This window comes from Zychaea mexicana (genome assembly GCF_025766255.1).
Source record: "Zychaea mexicana strain RSA 1403 chromosome Unknown BDB00scaffold_2, whole genome shotgun sequence".
NCBI classification, from domain to species: domain Eukaryota; kingdom Fungi; phylum Mucoromycota; class Mucoromycetes; order Mucorales; family Lichtheimiaceae; genus Zychaea; species Zychaea mexicana.
The window spans coordinates 177,452-197,005 of record NW_026516665.1 but is presented as its reverse complement, the minus strand read 5'-3'; the positions used below and the strand labels follow the sequence as shown (position 1 = coordinate 197,005).

General features: G+C 44.3%; 10 protein-coding genes across 10 annotated transcripts; 5 read left to right on the top strand and 5 right to left on the bottom strand.

The window, feature by feature from the left end:
- Positions 1–467: 467 nt before the first annotated feature.
- Positions 468–2,415, bottom strand: BDB00DRAFT_221786 (glycoside hydrolase superfamily). The gene is made up of 2 exons (XM_053116527.1): positions 1,723–2,415; positions 468–1,632 (listed from the first exon to the last, which is right to left on the bottom strand). Exons 1-2 carry the CDS (start codon positions 2,252–2,254, stop codon positions 593–595), a joined length of 1,572 nt encoding a protein of 523 aa, XP_052985441.1. The 5' UTR covers positions 2,255–2,415; the 3' UTR covers positions 468–592.
- Positions 2,416–2,562: 147 nt separating this feature from the next.
- On the top strand, positions 2,563–4,353 carry BDB00DRAFT_866662 (aspartic peptidase domain-containing protein; the record flags this gene model as incomplete). The annotated part of the gene is made up of 3 exons (XM_053126251.1): positions 2,563–2,655; positions 2,739–3,488; positions 3,589–4,353. The coding sequence occupies 3 exons, from the start codon at positions 2,563–2,565 to the stop codon at positions 4,351–4,353; spliced, it is 1,608 nt and encodes a 535-aa protein (XP_052985440.1).
- A 335-nt stretch (positions 4,354–4,688) lies between these two features.
- Positions 4,689–5,804, top strand: BDB00DRAFT_783264 (uncharacterized protein; the record flags this gene model as incomplete). The annotated part of the gene is made up of 5 exons (XM_053120367.1): positions 4,689–4,704; positions 4,839–5,023; positions 5,130–5,302; positions 5,389–5,747; positions 5,773–5,804. The coding sequence occupies 5 exons, from the start codon at positions 4,689–4,691 to the stop codon at positions 5,802–5,804; spliced, it is 765 nt and encodes a 254-aa protein (XP_052985439.1).
- A 142-nt stretch (positions 5,805–5,946) lies between these two features.
- BDB00DRAFT_866660 (uncharacterized protein) lies at positions 5,947–7,345 on the bottom strand (the record flags this gene model as incomplete). The annotated part of the gene is made up of 5 exons (XM_053126250.1): positions 5,947–6,168; positions 6,245–6,453; positions 6,521–6,602; positions 6,696–6,764; positions 6,845–7,345. The coding sequence occupies 5 exons, from the start codon at positions 7,343–7,345 to the stop codon at positions 5,947–5,949; spliced, it is 1,083 nt and encodes a 360-aa protein (XP_052985438.1).
- Positions 7,346–7,451: 106 nt separating this feature from the next.
- BDB00DRAFT_795709 (uncharacterized protein) lies at positions 7,452–9,610 on the top strand. Its single transcript, XM_053121411.1, has 5 exons — positions 7,452–7,921; positions 8,006–8,024; positions 8,123–8,392; positions 8,481–8,738; positions 8,819–9,610. Exons 1-5 carry the CDS (start codon positions 7,892–7,894, stop codon positions 9,568–9,570), a joined length of 1,329 nt encoding a protein of 442 aa, XP_052985437.1. The 5' UTR covers positions 7,452–7,891; the 3' UTR covers positions 9,571–9,610.
- On the bottom strand, positions 9,607–11,494 carry BDB00DRAFT_795705 (carbon-nitrogen hydrolase). Its single transcript, XM_053121410.1, has 10 exons — positions 11,157–11,494; positions 10,932–11,030; positions 10,770–10,866; positions 10,642–10,712; positions 10,531–10,579; positions 10,425–10,464; positions 10,222–10,335; positions 10,047–10,145; positions 9,924–9,979; positions 9,607–9,820 (listed from the first exon to the last, which is right to left on the bottom strand). The coding sequence occupies exons 1-10, from the start codon at positions 11,358–11,360 to the stop codon at positions 9,693–9,695; spliced, it is 957 nt and encodes a 318-aa protein (XP_052985436.1). The 5' UTR covers positions 11,361–11,494; the 3' UTR covers positions 9,607–9,692.
- A 607-nt stretch (positions 11,495–12,101) lies between these two features.
- On the bottom strand, positions 12,102–12,530 carry BDB00DRAFT_866657 (uncharacterized protein; the record flags this gene model as incomplete). Its single annotated transcript, XM_053126249.1, has 1 exon — positions 12,102–12,530. One exon carries the CDS (start codon positions 12,528–12,530, stop codon positions 12,102–12,104), a length of 429 nt encoding a protein of 142 aa, XP_052985435.1.
- Positions 12,529–14,276, top strand: BDB00DRAFT_944064 (NADPH-dependent FMN reductase; the record flags this gene model as incomplete). The annotated part of the gene is made up of 2 exons (XM_053129479.1): positions 12,529–12,559; positions 13,155–14,276. 2 exons carry the CDS (start codon positions 12,529–12,531, stop codon positions 13,808–13,810), a joined length of 687 nt encoding a protein of 228 aa, XP_052985434.1. The 3' UTR covers positions 13,811–14,276.
- A 1,024-nt stretch (positions 14,277–15,300) lies between these two features.
- BDB00DRAFT_221436 (uncharacterized protein) lies at positions 15,301–16,245 on the top strand. The gene has a single exon (XM_053116526.1). The coding sequence runs from the start codon at positions 15,351–15,353 to the stop codon at positions 16,017–16,019; it is 669 nt and encodes a 222-aa protein (XP_052985433.1). The 5' UTR covers positions 15,301–15,350; the 3' UTR covers positions 16,020–16,245.
- Positions 16,246–16,335: 90 nt separating this feature from the next.
- BDB00DRAFT_221434 (uncharacterized protein) lies at positions 16,336–19,524 on the bottom strand. Its single transcript, XM_053116525.1, has 5 exons — positions 19,429–19,524; positions 19,269–19,322; positions 18,441–19,133; positions 17,068–18,311; positions 16,336–16,996 (listed from the first exon to the last, which is right to left on the bottom strand). Exons 1-5 carry the CDS (start codon positions 19,433–19,435, stop codon positions 16,652–16,654), a joined length of 2,343 nt encoding a protein of 780 aa, XP_052985432.1. The 5' UTR covers positions 19,436–19,524; the 3' UTR covers positions 16,336–16,651.
- Positions 19,525–19,554: the final 30 nt, after the last annotated feature.

Here is a 19,554-nt window from a genome sequence, read left to right as displayed (position 1 = left end):
TCTTACTGCATTGTGTTTACTTATTATTTTTACCTTTGCCGGAGCTGGCTTAGTGATGTCAAAGTGCTCTCCATGATCAACCACTACAACAGGTTATTCGTTAGTCTATCACCCAGATACTAGTGGACAACTGTAGCTCCTGGTATACTTTACTATTATCTACTACAAGTCATACTCCTTAACAAAGTCTATACGAGCAGTAGCACAAGGGAAAGGTTGATCGTCATCTTCCCGATGGATCTTCTTTTGTTGAAATAAGATTTGCTAGTAATCAAGAAGTCTTTTTTTATCTGTTTGAGTTCATACCTTATAAATTTCAGTAATAACCTGTTTTCAATCATAGACAGCGCTTCTTCGTTAGTACAGTAGAAACATGATTATACCCTTAGCTTTTAGATGCTTGCTATCGGTCTTACCTGAAAGGTCAAACTACCACTAAATACTTAGATATGGAGTGCTAACTTTATCGGGTTTACGCATAGATCATCAGTGTTGATCTTACATTACAATTGACATATTGCTTCTAAGGTTTATTTTCATCTATTAAAATTTTGATGAGTCAAGTGGTGTCTAAGAACCGCTAATATCACTACTACAGAGCGCCTGATCGTCGTAATCCTTGCTCAACAACTCCAATAGCTTGCGAAAAGCCGTGCTCAAACTGCCAGGCGTTTGCCGACGCTTCCTGCTTATCCTGATCTTCGTTGCAGTGCTGTAGTGCATATTCATAAGCTAGCTGACCCACAAATCCGACGTGACTTTTGAACGATTCAACAAAGCGAAGCGCAACATCAAAACCTGCGTCAAACCCTTTTTGAAAACGCCAGGCGTTATCGACAACCTTTTGATTGTTCTGCCCCGTCCAATACTGTACATGCTTTCCATGCGCGTCCTCCATTGCCGCCCCTTTGCTATCCCGGATCGGCCCAGCATTGACGTTATTGATGAATCCACCACCGGGCAGCGGTTGCGGCAAGATATTGTTCTTCATGCAATAAATAAAGCTCCAGTACCATCCGTCATCGGCGGTCTTGTAAGTCCAATAAAATTGGCCGCCGCATGTTTGATCCCACACCTGAAGCTCGGCTGCGCCAAAATCTTTCATGACTTTGCCATCATGCTGGCCCTTGGGAATCGATTTACCGTTCAACACGACCGCCCACTCACCAACAACCATGCTGCCTCGAATACGCTTGGACGCGTTGGTCAACTTGTCCTTTAATCCGGTCGTCAGATGTTTCGTGTGTTGCTCGGCCGTTTTGGCGTGATCGACAGGCATATGACAAAAATACTGGTGGGTGTCGAGAACACAGAAATCCAACTCATTTTGGTGCTTGGCAATGAATTCGCTGTACTTGTCTAAATTCCATGCATCGCCAATGTACAATGGTAGGCGCAAATTAGGCGTAGCTTGACGGACTTGTTTAATCGCTTCCAAGTAAAAGCCTGGCAGCGATGAATCGTCTTGAGGTTCGTTCAATATTTCAAGTCCAATCACGTTGTTGATTGGCGCGAGGGTCGTGGCCAGTTTGTTTAGGACCTTAAGGGTAATGGTCTGGTTGTGCGATCCAAGTCTGAAAAGTTGAGCTTGTCCGCCTGACACACCACAATGACTATCGCAATTTTGACCGCCTGTGCGCGAGTGCGAGATAAAAGTTTATCGTTAACACCACCGTACTTTTTTTTCCAACAAAAGATCTTTTACTAAGTTTCCCTTATTACCTGGAGCACCGTGTAAATCGACCAGAACGCCGATATTATGCTTCGCGGCGTTATGGAGAGTGATCAGGAAATAGTTCCATGCAGCATCATAGACACCTTGGAACTTTTTGAAAGGCCCAGTTAGATCGTTCCTATCAACCACGATCCAATACCCGACGGGCAGGCGCACTGCATTTATGCCAGCATTAGCCATATATTCGAAATCCTGCTCGGTTATAAAGCTCTTCCAGTGATCTTCAAGTGAATCGCGTGCCATTTCGCGCGATTGACAAGCCTCGAGGTAATCAATCTCGGATTCCCAATCATGTCGCAACCCGCTCGATTTCAAGCTGGGTGGGGCCAACCAGCCTTCAAGACAAAAGAGACAGCCGAGGTTCACGCCCACGTGTTTGCGGTGGCGATACACTTCGCTTGCCACCGGATCAAATTGATCAAACTGGGGCGCCGGCGGAACGTTCTTGGAGGGAGGTAGAGGATCCGGGTTGCCAAAATTTTCGATCTTTTTGAACAAGTTTTTCACTTTGCTGGCCATTGTATTGGCTTGTTGGTCACCGGTGAAATTGGAAAAAGAAAGGATGTGGTGCTCTTGTATGTGTAGCGTACTAGAATGTCCTGGTGCTTCCAAATTGTTCTGGAAGCTGGCAATAAAGTGAAAAAGTGTCCGCGTGCCTTTTTATTAAGCTGAACAAACAAATACATCCGGAACATATACTGGAAGGGGATAATGGCATTCATAATTTAAAAAAAAAACCTCAATTGGGGAGTTCCAGGATGCTGGGATCACCTTCTTTTCCCTTATTCTCTCGCCTCCCCTTGGCTATGCTTTGATCTTGCTTCGCAATGAACTCTTCTTCTGCAATGACCGCTCACTTTGATGTCTACGGATATCCTGAATGTGATTATCACGTAAAGCTCCAAGTTGGCGAAACCATGGTAATTATTGGTTACTATAGTAATGATCCAACATGCGGCCCCTTTATCTTTGTCATTTAATCCAAGTATATTGCTTGTAAAAGATGAACCTCGTCCTTGACACCGGATCTTCCAACACTGCTGTGATATCCGATCGCTGTGACAGCAGTAACTGCACGTTTGTTCAAGAGCCGCATTTGCCCGTGCATCCGGAAGCATTGGTAAACCGCGTGAGCGCTCGCTACGGAAACGCAAAAACACGCTCGTCGTGGCACGGTTACGCAACAGGTCAATCAATACATTTCGGAAATGATAAGTCAGCAACTGCACGCGTCGATGCCATTACCAGCAGCAACCATTTCTTTGTTCCACGGTGTCCACAAAATCAAGGTTTATGGGGGCTTGCGTATTCGAAGTTGCAGACACGTCCACACCACGGTCGATATTTGAACCACGAGCTGTCGTCAGAAACACTCTTTGACGCAACGCGAAAGCAGTTACATGTGCCCGACGCCTTTTCCTTTCAGCTTTGTCCAAGTTCTGTGGTAGATCCACTGGCTGCACATGGCTTGAGCCTTATATCAGACGATACCAGCAGGGCACTTGACGAGCATAGGAAAAGCAAGGAACCGTCTTGTAATGGGAGTCGAGTTGGTCATTTCTGGCTAGGTGGATATTCCAGTCAAAGTATCCAATCACCAATTACTTGGGTGTCATTAATCGACAGCCACTATTACGAAGTAGTGATCGATGCGTTTCTTGTCAATGGCCATCCAGTAGATATGCACGACGATTTAAACAAACCACGAACAATAGTCGACACTGGCACCAATGATATTATTCTCAGTACCGAGGTATGTTTTTTTGTTATTTTAGCATTGTCAAAGCAAACATTGCACCAATGAAATCCATCAAGTGTGTATTCATACAAAGCTAATGTATCAAACTTTTTAGAACTTGCACCGGTTGCTGATGGCGTTGTGGAAAAGCAATGTGATTCAATTTGATCGAAGATACATATCACCAGAGTATGAACGCGCGTTTTGGCTCGAACATGCACAGCTGACACTCCCGAGCCGAGCCGTCAAGCTTGATAACCGTTCGAACGTGTCCGTTTCCTTGAGCGGTCAAGCGATTCCCATTCCCCTAGAGAATCTAGTCAAGATACATCCTGTATTGGAGGAAACTAGTATGTCATGGATCAACATTAGTTGGACAGGACTTTCGCACGGTGGTGGCACACGGATGGCGGGTACCATTTTGGGAAACACATTGATGCGTGGCAAGACAACAATATGGGACCGTGGCGGACGGCGGTTAGGCTTTGCTGAAGCCGATCCAATGGCTTGCTGTCAGCCTTCTGCTGCCAATGCCGTGGATAAATTGCTCTCAATAGACGACACTCTTATCGCCACCTCTAGCATCCATCCAAACATTCACAACATGCTCGAATCTTCCTCTCCCTTTTCCTCGGTTGATCCCGGTGCTCGGTTCGTACACGTATTAATGCTGGGCCTCATGATCGCTGCTTGCTTGGGAGGACTGATACACATGGGATGGATGGTGTGGCAGCACTACTATACCAAGCACAAAGAAGAGGAAAAGAAACAGCTGGAAAAGTTTATATCAGAAAAAAGGCCACCGGTGATTAAAATTGAATTGCCCATGCCAGCTCATGTATGCAGCGATGGCGATGATGATTTCGAGTTCATTTACTAGAATCATAGACTATGTTCTGACTTTACTGTTACTAATAAAAAAAAGTTTAATAATTAAACATCGAAGACGACCTGTGTATCATCACGCTAGAGAAAAAGCGGAAGATAGTGGGAAACACGGACTGTGTTTTCGGATTGTTCTTGCAGTCGAAATTCTCCTAAACGCGGGCACCTTGAGAAAAAAAAATACGCTTTCAAGTACAGCTGATGTGTATATCAAATAACACAAACTTTCTTTTTCTTCTTGGTTTAAAAGAAGTAACCGCCCGAACAGACCTCTGATAGCTTTTTTTGCACTTTTGCACCTACCCCCTATCTATAAACATTTAGCAAAAGATGACTGTAAGCGGTGGTAGCGAAAACAATACCAGTCATGATGCGTTCCGCCTCGATGGAAGAACCTGTGTAGGCAAGTGCTATTTCCAGTAATAAAGAAGTAGCAAACACGTACAGAGCTATATGTTGACAAAGCAACAAAACAAACAGTGACAGGTGGTGTTCGTGGTATTGGTGCAGGTATTGTCCGAGGTTTTGCCCAGGCAGGCGCATCTAAAATCGCCATGATTGATCTTCGCGACGAACTCGGTGCGGAGGCTGCCAAAACCTTGTCAGAGGAATTTCCATCCACGACATTCAAATACTACCGGCTAGATATCAGCAACTATGACGACGTATGTTTTGGATAGAAGATACGTTGAGGAAGGGGAAGGGAGAGTTGTGTAATTCAGAAAGAGTGGTCGTTAATTGTGGATTTTTAATACTGCAAACAAACGATAGGTTCAAGCCGTATATGATGCTATAGAGCAGGATTTCGGCCCCATCCATGTTCAGGTGAGCTGCGCTGGTATCGCAGAATACATGCCTGCTCTGGAACAGACGCCCGAGAGCTGGCACAAGGTGATGCGTGTCAACTTGGATGGTACCTTTTACACAGCCCAGGCTGCAGCACGGTATGCTATCTACTCCTTTTCTCTTTGACAAGCCCTCATACAATTCTTTATCAATTTATTGCTAATGATTTTAAATGGTATATAAGACGGATGGTCAAGCACAAGACCAGTGGATCAATCATCCTCATTGGCTCTATTTCGGCACATGCGATTAACCGACCAGACGCACAGCCGGGCATGACCCATTACTGCACATCCAAGGGCGCAGTGGTGCATATGGCCAAGGCGCTTGGTGTGGAGTGGGCACAGTACAACATCCGAGTCAACAGCTTGTCGCCCGGCAACATCGTCACGCCTATTGCTCCGTCGGACAAGAAGAGTCTGGAGTATTTTGCCTATGCAACACCCATGGGACGTATGGCGTCCACTGCCGAGATTGCACGGCCTGCAGTTTACCTTGCCTCAGATGCTAGCTCTTTCCAGACCTGTACCGATGTTCTTATTGGTAAGTGTTTCTCTCACCACTATAGCTTGTCACAAGTGTGGTGTCCAGCCTCTTTAACCATCTTCTACATCTATGAACAATAATTCTAGATGGTGGCCTCGTAGCATGGTAAAGAAACCAAGGATTCTATTTTACGTAACTTCTCGGAGAAAAAGATGTATATCAAGGTAAAGCGTATGTGCGTATTCCTCCGTTTCTGTTACAAGAAAGAGCTGCTTCCAGAACCAAAACGACCACCTAACTCCCGTGCACCCTTGATCATATCTTGCTTTTTCCGTCTGTCCATAGGTCTACTAGGCCCCTTCAAAAAGTCCTTTTCACGATCAAATGGTCGACTTGAAGCATCCTCCCCATCCTCTTTTCTCTTCTTGCGTCCCTTTTCTTGATGTAGTTCCATCAGCGTTTTGGGTCGCTCCATCATCTATATAATGTATAAAATAAAAGAATCCCATTTTTTTCAGTATATGGAGAGAAAGTTTTCTCTTTTTTACCCTTACATTATGTTGTTGGATGTTCTGTAGCATATCTTGCTCACGGCGCGAGTATCTAGATGGAAGAGCTGATGGAGTTTGTTCTTCTTCAACTTGCTTACGCTTTCCGCTACGCTTTCGTTCCTTGTCTGCGGGCGTTTCAGTCCAGACGCTACGATCGCGTTCCTTTTCAGACAAGTTGCTCGTATTGAATCCTCTAGATCGCGATGAATCCGCTACAATAGCAGATGTTTAAAAAGCTGGTCATAACTATTAAGATCTCCTATCTTTTTGTTTCTTTACCATTTCGCAAAAAATCCACTTCAGGAGGTACTAGCATCCATTCTGGCCGTTCGACCTTCTTTTCTTTTGCAGCCGCTTTTTCCTGTTGAAATAAAAAATACATATATTAAAATCCATCATTCACATCATCACCCAATTTCATTGAGATCGACTTGTAATATCCAAAATCACTTACAGCATCCATTGCTTCTTTGCTTAATCGTGCCCGTTCTTCAATATCTGCAACAGCTGATCGTACTGCGTCCTATCAAGCAGAAAAAATTAATTTAGTACGCGCCTTGATAAAATGGCTTGGTTCTGGTAGCCAAAAGATAAAGATCAAACCTGTTCAGGATTATAATTGGAGGGCAAAATAGGGCCAACCACGTCGTCATCAGCCTCTGCTTCAAACGCTCTGGGTAATGCAGGGCCTGCAGGTGCACGCCGTCTTCTACCACTACCGCTACCACTGCCACTAGTGCTGTTGACGTTCTTTCCTTGCGTTTGTTTCTTTCGTGCTTCTAACAGATCTGGTGGCAATGCTGGTGCGAACGCATCTGGATCATCGTTGTCCACGTTATTATCTTCAGCTGCAGCAGCAGAAGCAGGAGGAACAGGGGATGTTGAAGGCTTCTCCTCTGTTTCATGGGTTCCTTCTTGATTTGTTCGCTCCTGCCTTTTTTTGGTTAATAGTTCTGGTGGAATCGCAGGTCCTACTGGATCTAGTGTAGGCGTAACGTCTTGCACTACTTCTTCATCTGCTTCAGTTTCGTCCAATTCGACTGCTGGCTCCTGTTGTTGTGGCTTTTTCTTTAACAATTGTTTTGGAATGTCGGGTCCGATCATTATTGTGTGTGTTGTGTTAGGTAAAAGAGAAAGTAGTGGGAGTGACTCTCCAATACTAGATTGCATTAAAATTGAAATCAAGTTCCGAAATCGTCGGTTTCATTTCTCTCTTTTTTTTCCCTCTACACACTTGCCACAAACACATACAAGAGGACAATATTGTATATATAGACTACCTGTAAATCACTATGACGCTACGGATCCCACCGGCGGTTTTGGTCGTCTCCGGAGCACTAACCGGCGTGATTGCTCTAGTTGCCGTTTCCTACGCTGCTGAACGATACAACTCGACGGCATCGCCGCAATTACCAACAGCAACCACTGCCAACAGTAATGCCAACGGAACATCAAGCGAGACACGGCGATCCACACGACTCCGTCGGTCACGGCACGTTCGACGGCGTCGCTTACGACCGGGACATCAACGCCGAGGAGAAGACGATCCAGAAGAGGCTGTTTCGTTGTTACAAGTGCCATTGTCGGAAACGGAAGAAGAGGTGCCCTTGTGGAGCGATGACGATAATAAAAATCTATTAAATGTAATCTATGCCATATCAGAGACCCAAGCACGAAGAGGTAAATCATATGGTATGTCATAACTTTATCAGCGACGCTTTCTAACTAGCAAATCTTTCTCCTGAACGACGACGCCTTTTCTAGAAGGATACATTCACCGTATGTAAGACCGATATACATATACATGAATTTGAGAGTGCATTCAGTAGACTACAGGAATGAAAGAGGCTGATTCAACTATATGTATATGGTGGGAGTTAGGTGGCATTACGTGCAACAAATGTGGAGTATCACCGATCCGTGGCACTCGATACAAATGCGCCAATTGCGTCGACTTTGATCTATGTGAAATGTGTGAAGGCTCAAACTCTCATTTAACCACACACGTGTTTTTGAAAATACGGATACCTATCCCTCCACTCGCAAATCCACGAAGTGCACTCTTACCGGCATTTTATCCGGGCAATGACGAGAACAGTCGATGGACCCTGTCGTCTGACAAGATCCGTGAATTACAAGACAGATCACACTGTAAGCAGCTCCACCAAGTATAGTACAGAATAGGGAGAAATTTACTTATACAGCAGAGAAAATTCAATTATAAAAATGCATTTGTTAGTTGACCATTTGGAATTGGAAGCGCTGCACGAACAGTTCAAGTCACTGGCCATTGTGGAGAAAAACGAACATCACGAACGCGGAATCGATACTGAAACGTTCGAACAGTGTTTAGGACCGTTAGGTTTGGAGAAGAACTTGATTACCGAACGGATATTTGCGTTTTTCGATCAAGATCGGGATGGAGTCATTAGTTTTCCGGAGTTGGTGGGTGGGCTGAGCGTACTGTGCAAGGGCAATCTGGATGAAAAGATCGAATGTAAGTGATTCACGTTATACCTTTCTCATTTGGATTCATGAATGCACCGCACAATCACTAAACAAATTGGGCTTGAATAGATGCATTCAAAGGATACGATTTGGATGAAGATGGATACATTTCACGAGACGAATTGTATCGTATGTTCAAGTCATACTTTTATCTGTCAATGGAACTCGTTCGCGACGTCGTCAGCGCGATGGAAGACGAGATGATGGATAATTTTGAGTTTTCTGCATCACAGCCTGTCAGTGCAGCATTCAATGTGGCGATTCCTTCACTACCTTCATCCAGCCAAAATAGCAGCGAGGAGGAAGATGAAGATGAGGAAGAGGACGAATTACGTCGTGAACGACGTCGGCGGCGACGATATCCAAACAAAGAGAACTATTTCCAACAACAATACCGGGAAGAAGAACAACAACAGCAGCAAGAAGAGGATGAAAATGAGGAGCAGCAACGGCAGCAAGAAGAGCCAGCAGACTACCTCAGAGAAGAACTCAACTTTGAGTTTGATCGGTCTTTACGCAAAAACAAGCAACGACAAGCGTCGACATCACCATCATCTAACCACCCAGAAGGAGAGGGAGAAGGATTATTAGAAGACGATGAAGATGTGATTGGACCATCATCACCGAAACGGACCTGGGAGGAAAAATTCCCCATCATGGAGACCATGTCGCAGGACGCAATCAATGAAATGGTCGACAAGACGTTCAAGAACATTGATGTTAAGCGGGAAGGATATATCAGTCTGGAAGAGTTTCGACAATGTGTACAAACTGATTCAAGTATAGTCAGCTGGTTTGAAGCATTGGGTACTGTATTTTAGAGTTCTATATATATTTTGCATTATTTTTTTTTTCTTTCTCTCTCTCTCTCTCTCTCTCTCTCTTCTGGTTTATTTTTTTATAATGATGATCCTAGTATTACAGCAATAATCACTACTGCAATTTATTGCTTTTTTACACCGTTGCCGTTCTCGTCAACAACTACAGTTTTGGCTACGTCGCCGTAGATGTCAAATCGACGTTGACTGTAAAGCGGGATGTTTCTACGAATGGACTGAACTTCTTCGGGGTCTGTTTATATGATCGAAACAAGAGTTATAAGTCACTAGGCTTCTTTCGACGACCATCGTTCCCAAAAAGAGAGCGTGCTTCATATATTCTTATATAAACGTACCAATATCCGCATAGACAATAGTCTCCTTTTCATCGCAGGTCGCGATTACTGCGCCCCTATAAATTAGAAAAACAAGAGAACACTTAGTAACCACAGTCCCAAGCGATCTCTTATAGGTCTTACTTTGGATCGACTACCGTTGAATGGCCCCAAGCAACATAAGAAGCGGATCCATCGCGTGCGGGAGAGCATGCTGCAACATACATCTGGTTATCCATGGCTCTATTTTAGAGTTAGGAAGAATGGTCAGTCTGTCAATCTTCATTTTCTTTGACAGCCGGTACTTCTTCGAACTTACCTTGCACGCTGCAATAACTCCCAGTGCATAGGGCCAGTCGTCATGTTAAATGCACCAGGATAAAGCATAGCAACGCATCCTTTACGTGCTGCAACCATGGCCATTTCTGGGAATCTGTAAATCGCCATTATCTTTTTATAAGCGACCTTTTGTATTTCCGCCTCGTTCTCTCTTGTATCCACATCTCCACACTGTGTACATACCGGATGTCGTAGCAGATACCTGCACCAATTCTACCATACTCTATTTGAATCACTCATCAATTAGTAAGATAAACACAATCAACGTCGTCTGCTGCGAATACATTACTTGTATCTACAAGAGTCAAGGAATCACCGGCTGACAACGTCTCGCTTTCCTGAAGGGACAATTTGCATGAATTTCTTACTTTGTAATAAATATACTAGGACCCGAACTTACAATAAAGCGAATCTTGCCAGGAACGTCAATATCAAACAAGTGCACCTTACGATGAGTAGCAATCATTTTGCCTACATTTTCAAGACCACTTAGCCAACAGAAGCATGTATACATGACCGGTGTGTTACCTGATGGATCGTAAACCGTCAACGTATTATAGAGTTTATCTTTATCCGACTCGTCGCGTTCTGGAATCGAGCCACCAAAAAGGTACACGCCAGCTTCCTGAACAGTGGGTTAGATGTATGAGCTGGGCGGTGTAAACAGCATAAAGATAGCAGTTACTTTACCTTGGCAACACCTGAAAGCATATCAACAGAAGGACTAGTCTTTAACACCTCGGCATATTCTGGGAAGAAATTCGTACCGTAAGGTGAATTAAAGCATTCCTATTAGTAGTAGCAACAGTGGGGATAATTGCAGCTTCAACTCAGTAAACAGTACTTTTTGATGTTCAAAAAAGAGAAAGAGAGAATGAAAAAAAAAAGCTAGGGAACATATGAGCTCTTACATACCGGAAGGACGACGACATTAGCACCTTGGTTGGCAGCTTGTAAAACTTGAGCACGGGCCTTGGCGAGATTGGCTTGCTTATCGGGCGATCCCTTCAGCTGAATCAAGGCGAGCTTGAATTTGGAAGCAGGAGCAAGTACTGATTGCGTCATGAATCGTGTTTGTGGTCGACGGAGAAGAGAGTGTCGAAGTGTAGAGAAAAGCATTAAGCAACAATTTTATGATTACCAAAAGCACTGCTCCGAGACTTCGGGCATTCAACGCGGATGTGATGCTGATTCTTTAGTCTTTGGCAGAGAGTATGTATAACAAAAGGTCACTGAATCGAACAGGAGAGGACGCTTCAATGAGAGAAAGGCCAACATCAATGATTAACAGGGTATTCTATACATAGCTAGTAGATGAGGATGTTCACCGTCACCTAGATGTGTATGAGGAATAGAAATCAAATTTCTGGCTTTGCGTAGAATCTTGCCTTCGCTATAAGTGTGCGAGAGGCAGTTGTGATATTAAATGACCATCACATAATGTCGAGTAAGGATGCGGCTTTTGCGGGGAAATAAACACAGATCGGTGGGCCAGCTTATTGTCCTCAGTGAAAAAGTTAGGGACAGGGAATAGAATGTCAATCCGACTTTATCTATGTAGCTGTGCTAAGAATCCGTAATCGACATAGATATCCTACACACTCTATTATAACTAGCTTGTTTACAGTTAGTCTCTAAAGCGCACTTTATATGATGAACACTCGCATTATATATACGCGGCTGTTTGACATTCGTGCACCTTATTTATTGTCTTCATGCACATTAAATATAGCAACGCGCTTGAAAAAGACACGGGGATCTAAAGACGGCAGCTTTTACTTTTATTTAGAGAAGAGAAGATGGTCTTAAAACACGATACTGTAAGTACATGAACCTCCAGTTTTCTTCCTTGGAAATTGATTACAACTTGCCAGCCTTACGGTCCTCAACCAGCTTTTCAACACGGCTGATATCCGGGCGTCCAAGCACTGCAATCTTGCGATCCCAGTCAATCACGAATGGACGTTCGAGCATGGCAGGATCGTTTTCAATAATGTCGAAAGCTTCGTCATAAGACGTTGCCTTGCCCTGAGCTTCAGGTCGGAGCAAGTAGTCCCAAGGACGGTCTTCTTTCCATGGTCGTTCGATGGTTGGCGAGTCGCTTCTCATACCCAGATATTCAACGAGAACTTGAAGCCTTTCGCGAGAAGGAGGCGTCGCTTTGTACTTTACAACTTCAACTTGATAGTTGCCTTGTTCCTGGTTTTCTTCGAGACAAGCGGTAGATTTACGCGACTTGGTGCACTGCGGGTTGTGGTACACAGTAAGGCCGCTTGTAGGTAGTGCCATGGTTATCGAGTTTGATGGGCTGAGTGTATGTATGTGTGTTAGGTGGTGTCGATTTCAACAAAACAAACAGTAGTGGGAGTGGGATTTCAGGTATTTTATACTTGAATCGTGTGTCAGCCACTGAGATTGGTCGGATCTTCCCACGTGTCGGCGTGGTCGGCTCTTATGAAACAGATGAGTATAAGAAATTTGCCCATAGCTCGTTGAGAATCGATTGTTGATGGTGGTTAGTCGACGATGATTTTTACAAGGGTACATGAGATCTACTATTGTTTTCCGCTATTGCTGACGTACATCCACACACACATCATAAAAACAGACATAACGCGTGTCCTTCCTTATCAGGGAAAAACTCTGTTCTAGAAAACCTGTCAGGAACATTCTATCAAATCAATTAAGCCCGATGGAAAAAGAAAAGAAACGAGCTATCGGAAAACTTGTCATTTTTCCTTCCAAACTACAGCATTATGTCTGCACTGAAATCAGCAGCAGCAGCAGCAGCCTCGCTCTATAAACCATATCGCCTTGCTACGAGCAACAGCATAGCACATACCAGCAACAACAACAACAACAACGATGCCAACCAAGACTGGGTTCAACCACTCAACTTGACCAAATACCCAGACAATCCCATCAAAATTTTGATTCTGTATGGTTCATTACGCAAACGATCGTTTTCACGATTGCTGGCTTTTGAATTCGGTCGCATTCTGGAACACATGGGCGCTGACGTCCGAGTCTTCAACCCAACGGGCCTGCCTTTGAAAGACGACATGAGCGAAAAACATCCCAAGGTGATTGAGTTGCGCGAGCTATCAATGTGGTCGGACGGCCAGGTGTGGGTTTCCCCTGAACAGCACGGACAAATCACAGGCGTGTTCAAGACACAAATTGACCATATCCCATTATCGTTGGGTAGCGTGCGACCCACTCAAGGCAAGACGTTGGCAGTGGCACAGGTCTGCGGTGGCTCGCAGAGCTTCAATGCAGTCAATACATTGCGTGTGCTGGGACGTTGGATGCGTATGGTTACCATACCAAACCAATCGTCAGTGCCGAAAGCTTGGACCGAGTTTGACGAGAACGATCGTATGAAGCCGTCTTCCTATAGAGATCGTATTGTGGATGTAGCCGAGGAGCTCTACAAGTTCACCGTTTTGTTGGGGCCTCAAAAGGAGCATCTCGTGGACCGATACAGCGAACGGGTGGAAAAGGAAAAGAATGGTAGATTGTTAAGTCAAGAAGAAAAGGAAACCGCTGCCAAGAAGAAGGACAATTGAAGGAACGAAAAAAGATAATATGCTCAATGTACTATCACGAGTGTATCATCAGCTACGTATCTGATTACTTGTACCATATAGACGACTGTATAGACATGCTCAATAATAAAAAGATGCGGAAGATGCTTTGTATTATTACCGGCCCGGAAACATATATAGTTGCAGGCACGATGCAAAGAAAGGTTTGCCAACTGTATAGTTTGTCGTAGTGATAGTGGATCCCAAGATATCACGGGTATTGTGCCGAGTCTTTGGACTCAGGAAAAAAGGATTTATTTAGAGATCGAACAGTCTTCTCCCCATGCAACCCCTTTCAATCCAGTAAATGAATAGATAAGCTTATCAAAGTACCAGATTACACTATGACTAGCTTGCTCATATAAAGTTTGTCTGTTCTACCTTGCGCTGCCACTATTGCTTATAATCCTTCTTCATAAATAAAATTCTTGTGGATAAGGTTGCTGTACGGATCTGTCCAAATGAAAAACATTACCAGCACGGCTTTTGTGCATATTGTGCTAGAGTGACGAAATACAGTAGTATGTAAGGAAAGAATGCGCACACAGTTTCTCAGGGGGTTGCTGTGTTGGACTGTCTTCCAGTAGTAGCTAGGTACACATACAAATATCAATTTTCCTTATTTTAACAAGAAGGGGGAGACTTTGGATCACTCAGCCAGTAACCACCACCAGAACCATAAAGAGAGGATGGGACTAGCAAATTAACTACTACAACCAAAAGTAATCTCAGCCGTGCGCGCTCAGACATACCACAATAACCCTTTTTCCATATTCAGTCAGTAATAAATGCTTCGTGCGCGCTCTTTTTTCCTTGACGTGCCCCACCCCCTTATAAAATGGACGGCGCTACTTCTGTGCTATCCGTTGGAATGGCCACCATGCATTGTATCATATCAGCTACAATAGAATTGCTAGTATTCTACTGCAGAATATCGTTTGCTTCAGCAACAAATGCATACCATCAAAACATAATCACTGGCAGTAGCAGTGGCAGCAGCAGTTAGGGATTATACAGCCACAGCAGATTACTGTCATACAGAGCACTGAAGTCCCGAAAAAGAGATTTACATACCATAGCATGATAAGAGAAAAGAAGTTGCATAACAATGTTCACCACAGACTTGCCACATCACTTCACTCGGCCCCACCCCTGAACATTTCATACAATTTGTGCGGTTTGTGTGTAGGCATTATTAATGAAAACTTACTCGGTAAAAAAAAAAAAGTTATTTTACAAAGACCACACGAATTCTTCATGTCTGAAAAATCACAATAAGGCTTATCGTATATACTGAACAAGGTATTCTCCCCTCTTTCTTTACCTCTTCTTTAACTTTGACATAGCGTATGCCAGCTTTCCCCCTTCCATTCCTTCAATTCAAGCAGCAAAAATAATAATAACGTAAAGCAAAGAATAAGCACTAGTCTCTCTCTCTCCATTTCCGGTCCTTTCTCTCTATTTTGGTTTTACTTCTCTTTTCGATGTTCATTTGTTTCTTTACTGCTACTATTACTATCCAATGAGAAAAAGCACGTCGCGCCAGAGTACATCGTCATTAAAATCCAGTATCGTCTTACGGAACAGCAACCCCTGCACTTCAACAACAAGACAAAGCTCATCCAGCAGACGGGCGCTTCTTTACTGTTACAAGAAGCACCAACGCATTCGACTCTCACGACGATGCACTTACCCACTCACATACAGCACTGCATCAACATCAATGCGCCTCTATGCTACCCGCCATCTTGCTGCATCACCTAAACCGGAACAACAACCGCCAACACCACCACCGCCTGTCTTTTCAACTCTATTCAATCGCGCAGCAACCATCTCCTCGGCAAGCGCATCCTCGACTGCTCGCAATTCCATCCCTACAACAGTGTCATTTGTTGGTCTTGTTTCATCTCATAACGATTATTTGCATCATCCACCCGTCTTTCACACACAGTCACTTTTGTTTTTGTTCGGATTTCTGTTCTTTCCTTGTTGGTGGATTGGCGCTTTTTGTTGTTATCAGCAACAGCCGCAGAAAGTCAACAACACCTTGGACGGGTGCCGGCAGCAACAGTGCTATCAACAGCAGCAGAAACAACACTATCAAACAATGATACCTGTGCATCCTTCATTACTTGCGAACGGTCGTGTTGCTCGCGTGTACTATGGCTGCCCCCTCAACCAATCCTACTAGAAGATGAAGAGAAAGGAACAGTAGACCACGATATCAACATAAACAGGAGTAGTAATGGTACTATTGGCGATACACGCATAGTACACAGCTGGTATGAGCGAGAGAAGGATATGTATCAACGTTTGAACAAGTACATGAGCTTTGCATCAATCGGTTTGATTGCGTTGGTCATTGCCATGTTGGTCTGGTACGATATTGGTGTGCGGCGCTCATGGTGGAAAGATCTGGCATAATAATTCACTATACCATATTATAATTGCTATTTGTTTACAAAATTGCTAATTGTTTATTAAAATAATAATGATATTTTAAGTATTGACTAATGATAATAACGCAAGTTTTTTTTTCATTGCTGCCATTAAATAGTATGTGATTTCTGTGCAAAAGGCAGTAAAGCTATGTATAGGTGTGTGTAGTATAACAACTATGGAGTAAAAGCAAGTGTGTATGAGCTATGTTATTACATGACGGGAGTAATTATATATATACAAAGGGAAATATACTGTTTGCAATACTACTACTATTACGATAATCTTCTGATTCGATCCAGCTGTGAAACGAGAGGATCATGCACTACCGTACACGAGCTTACAAGCGGATTGAAACTGTCATATCCGTCACCGCTACTGCCCCTATTGCAGCTGTTGTGGTTCTTGTTGGTTGTCTTCCGTGTTAAATGCTGGAAGCGTCGGTAGAAATGGCGAATAATAAGCACTTGTAGAAGAAGATGGCATAACAGCAACAGGTTGTTGCTGCTGCTGATGATATTGTTGTCGCTGTGTAGAGCGTGTAGACGACGACGACGAAAAATGCGATGGTTGCAGAGGGGGAGGAATAGTATTGTGTTCAATAGCATTCATTGGCATTGTTGACAGTGCTGCAGCAACAGCACTTTCTCCCTGATCAAAGTCCGTCAAATACTTTGCGAGAATCTTCTTCAGTGCATAAGGCAGGATATGCCAATGGAAAATCTTGAGCTACATATACGCTTTATTTTATCAGTAAAGATATTTCTCCATAGAGCTTCCACCGCCCGCCACCCACTTACATCTTTTTCGATGGATCGTGGAATAGGGTTGCCAAAATTCATCACGTGACGAAACAGATCAGCGGTCTTGTTACTGTACTTGCTTGCAGTGATCGGATGGAAGCCTTCCAGATTCCGACGGATACGGTTCTTTTCATCAATTGTCAATGTGACCCGCATGATACATTCCAACAGATGGATAAGATCGACTGAGGTGACAAACAAGTCATTCTGGAACGCAATACACGAAATCACCGTGCTGTAGTAGCTGCTGGCTGCGGTGGCGATGGTGTTGCTTGTGTCATCTCCTCTTTGACCGTGATTATGTGCTGTCAAGTCGTCCTTTTCATCCTTCTTGTGAGCAGCGATAATGCCAGCGGTCTTTTGCTTTTCAAACTCGTGACGATAGTCCGCTTCGGACAGGATACAGAAATCGCACACAACAGTATTTGTGCAAACGGTGATTGGCGGTGACACTGTTGAAGATGAAGCTGTTGTTGTTGGGAATAATAGAGCGAGTGACGTTGAAGAAGAAGCAGAGGACGGTGACGATATCGACACTGTGTTGCTACCACCACCACCACCACCAGTAGTAGTAGTAGTATTAGTATTAGTAGTGTTGGAATGAAATGAGAATGAGGGAGAGTAAGTAGTAGGAAGACGCCAGAATCGTATCAAGCGACGACCAGCTTTTGTTTCTTCCTCAGTCCAGTTTTGTGAGAGTCTGTCAAAGTCAGAAAGCATTTCCAATTGAACGGGTCGATCAACTTTTGGGTAAGGGACATAATCCTGCCATGTCACACCACCCATGTCTGGCCCCGCAGCTGCAGCAGCAGACTTTTTGGATCTCTTTTCATTATTGCTGCCAGGTGCTTGTTGCTGGTCTTCGAGATGATGGTGGGAATGACGCCGTGTCATCGTTGGCGGTACTGCTGTATCTGTTACATTGGATCGAAGTCGTTGCTGTTGTGCAACATTGAACATGGCAGTCGAGACCGATGCATTGGCCGCGACCCCCGGCCTTGTGTTACCGTTGTGTTCTCGGTAGTTGTATCTCTTGGCGGGAGCGAATGCAGTAGAGTTTGGCTCGTAATACTCTTGCTGTTGAGAGAACGCGGTCATGCACGGGCCACTTGTTGATCCATCATTGATGTACTGCTGCGTCTGCAATGGAGGCAAGGATGATGGTAATGGCACTGTAGAGGCAGATGGCCTTGTTGATGGACAGCAATAGCTATACGCTGAGGTAGTGGTTGCTGCAATGGCTAAAACCATGATCATCAAATCCATAGAGTAGATACAACAACATGATGTCAACAATCGAGACAACGTGAGCATCAAATCAACTTGTTTATCACTTTTTTTTGTGTAGAAGAACAGAATATACATTTTACCTTGATCTTTAGTTTCCTCGGTCATGTATGATGATGATGACGATGATGATGATGATGATGATGGAGTGGTGGCTACACGAGGCCATGCCTGTGTCAGCAGCTTTGGAGTGTCCATTGTCTCTTGTTTTACAGCATCGTGTAGGTGGTGTTGCTGTTGCTGGTTAGTAGAAGGTGCATCAGCCATATCGCTCGTGTATGTAAACTGGCCAGCAAACCAAACTTCGACCAGGGCATCGTTCTCTAACAGACAGACGTAGACGGGCTCGGAGACTACGGGCGGCAGTATGTGTAAGTGATGACGCGGCGGTGCGTTACATATCAAGGAAACACAGTCTCTGTTGTCCGCAGAGGGCAGTAGTACACGGGTGTCGCTCAATATGAGCTGACCAAATGCGATGCAAAACACACGGCGTGGTGCTAGTCGTGAGTAGACAAGGGAGGCAGGAACCAGTACGGTCACTGTAGTGCCCGAATCGCCTTGTGCGGGCAAAGGTGTTGTGGATAAAACGGACGGCGCGTGGTGTTGAGAACTTTGGTATTGCTGGTGATGTTGATTGATAGCCTCTGATGTTGCTGATGCTGCCGTGTCATCGTGATAGCCTCTGTCGCCACTGTAGCTCACAGCACGATCTTCTGCGACTGCTAGTGATGACGGTACGCCTGACGAGGAGGAGGGATTGTTGTTACAGGTATCTGTTTACAAGAAGCAGTGTTTATCAGAGCCTCTCTTTCTTTGCCCGTCCACGTGGCTCTGGTTCTGTGTGTGTGGTATGGTATGGTATGGTATGGTATGGTGTGGTAGCACACATTCTTGTTTTCCCCTCTTACCTTGACTCATGGCGGCGGTGTTGTTGCTGTTGTCCATCGATGATGTCGCCTGTGCTACATTACACAGAAAGTAAAGCCGATCAGTGTCGGATTCCGTTTGGTCGTTGAAACTCCACGCACAGACTGCAAAAAAAAAAAAAAAAGATAAAACACGACTTACAGTACATTGGCCTTCTGGAAGTTGTTTCAAGAACAAGAGAAAGAGAAGGGGAGTCTACGAGAAGCGCAATCTGAAAGAAGAAAGAAAGGAAGAAAGTGGGTGGCTGTTGCTTCTGAGCGAGGATCG

Bases quoted from the DNA above. Each gene is read 5' to 3' on its own strand.
- BDB00DRAFT_221786 (XM_053116527.1), bottom strand. From the start codon at position 2,254: ATGGCCAGCAAAGTGAAAAACTTGTTCAAAAAGATCGAAAATTTTGGC. The intron at 1,633-1,722 runs GTAATAAGGGAA...ACTCGCGCACAG, and splicing joins CGATTTACACGGTGCTCCAG to GCGGTCAAAATTGCGATAGT.
- BDB00DRAFT_795709 (XM_053121411.1), top strand. From the start codon at position 7,892: ATGCCATATCAGAGACCCAAGCACGAAGAG. The intron at 8,393-8,480 runs GTAAGCAGCTCC...TGCATTTGTTAG, and splicing joins ATTACAAGACAGATCACACT to TTGACCATTTGGAATTGGAA. The intron at 8,739-8,818 runs GTAAGTGATTCA...GGGCTTGAATAG, and splicing joins TCTGGATGAAAAGATCGAAT to ATGCATTCAAAGGATACGAT.
- BDB00DRAFT_795705 (XM_053121410.1), bottom strand. From the start codon at position 11,360: ATGCTTTTCTCTACACTTCGACACTCTCTTCTCCGTCGACCACAAACA. The intron at 9,980-10,046 runs GTAAGACCTATA...TCTAATTTATAG, and splicing joins TCAACGGTAGTCGATCCAAA to GGGCGCAGTAATCGCGACCT. The intron at 9,821-9,923 runs GTACGTTTATAT...TCATATAAACAG, and splicing joins TATTGTCTATGCGGATATTG to ACCCCGAAGAAGTTCAGTCC.
- BDB00DRAFT_221436 (XM_053116526.1), top strand. From the start codon at position 15,351: ATGAGAAAAAGCACGTCGCGCCAGAGTACATCGTCATTAAAATCCAGT.
- BDB00DRAFT_221434 (XM_053116525.1), bottom strand. The intron at 19,134-19,268 runs GTAAGAGGGGAA...TCTTGTAAACAG, and splicing joins CACCGCCGCCATGAGTCAAG to ATACCTGTAACAACAATCCC. The intron at 18,312-18,440 runs GTAAAATGTATA...TCATGGTTTTAG, and splicing joins CGAGGAAACTAAAGATCAAG to CCATTGCAGCAACCACTACC.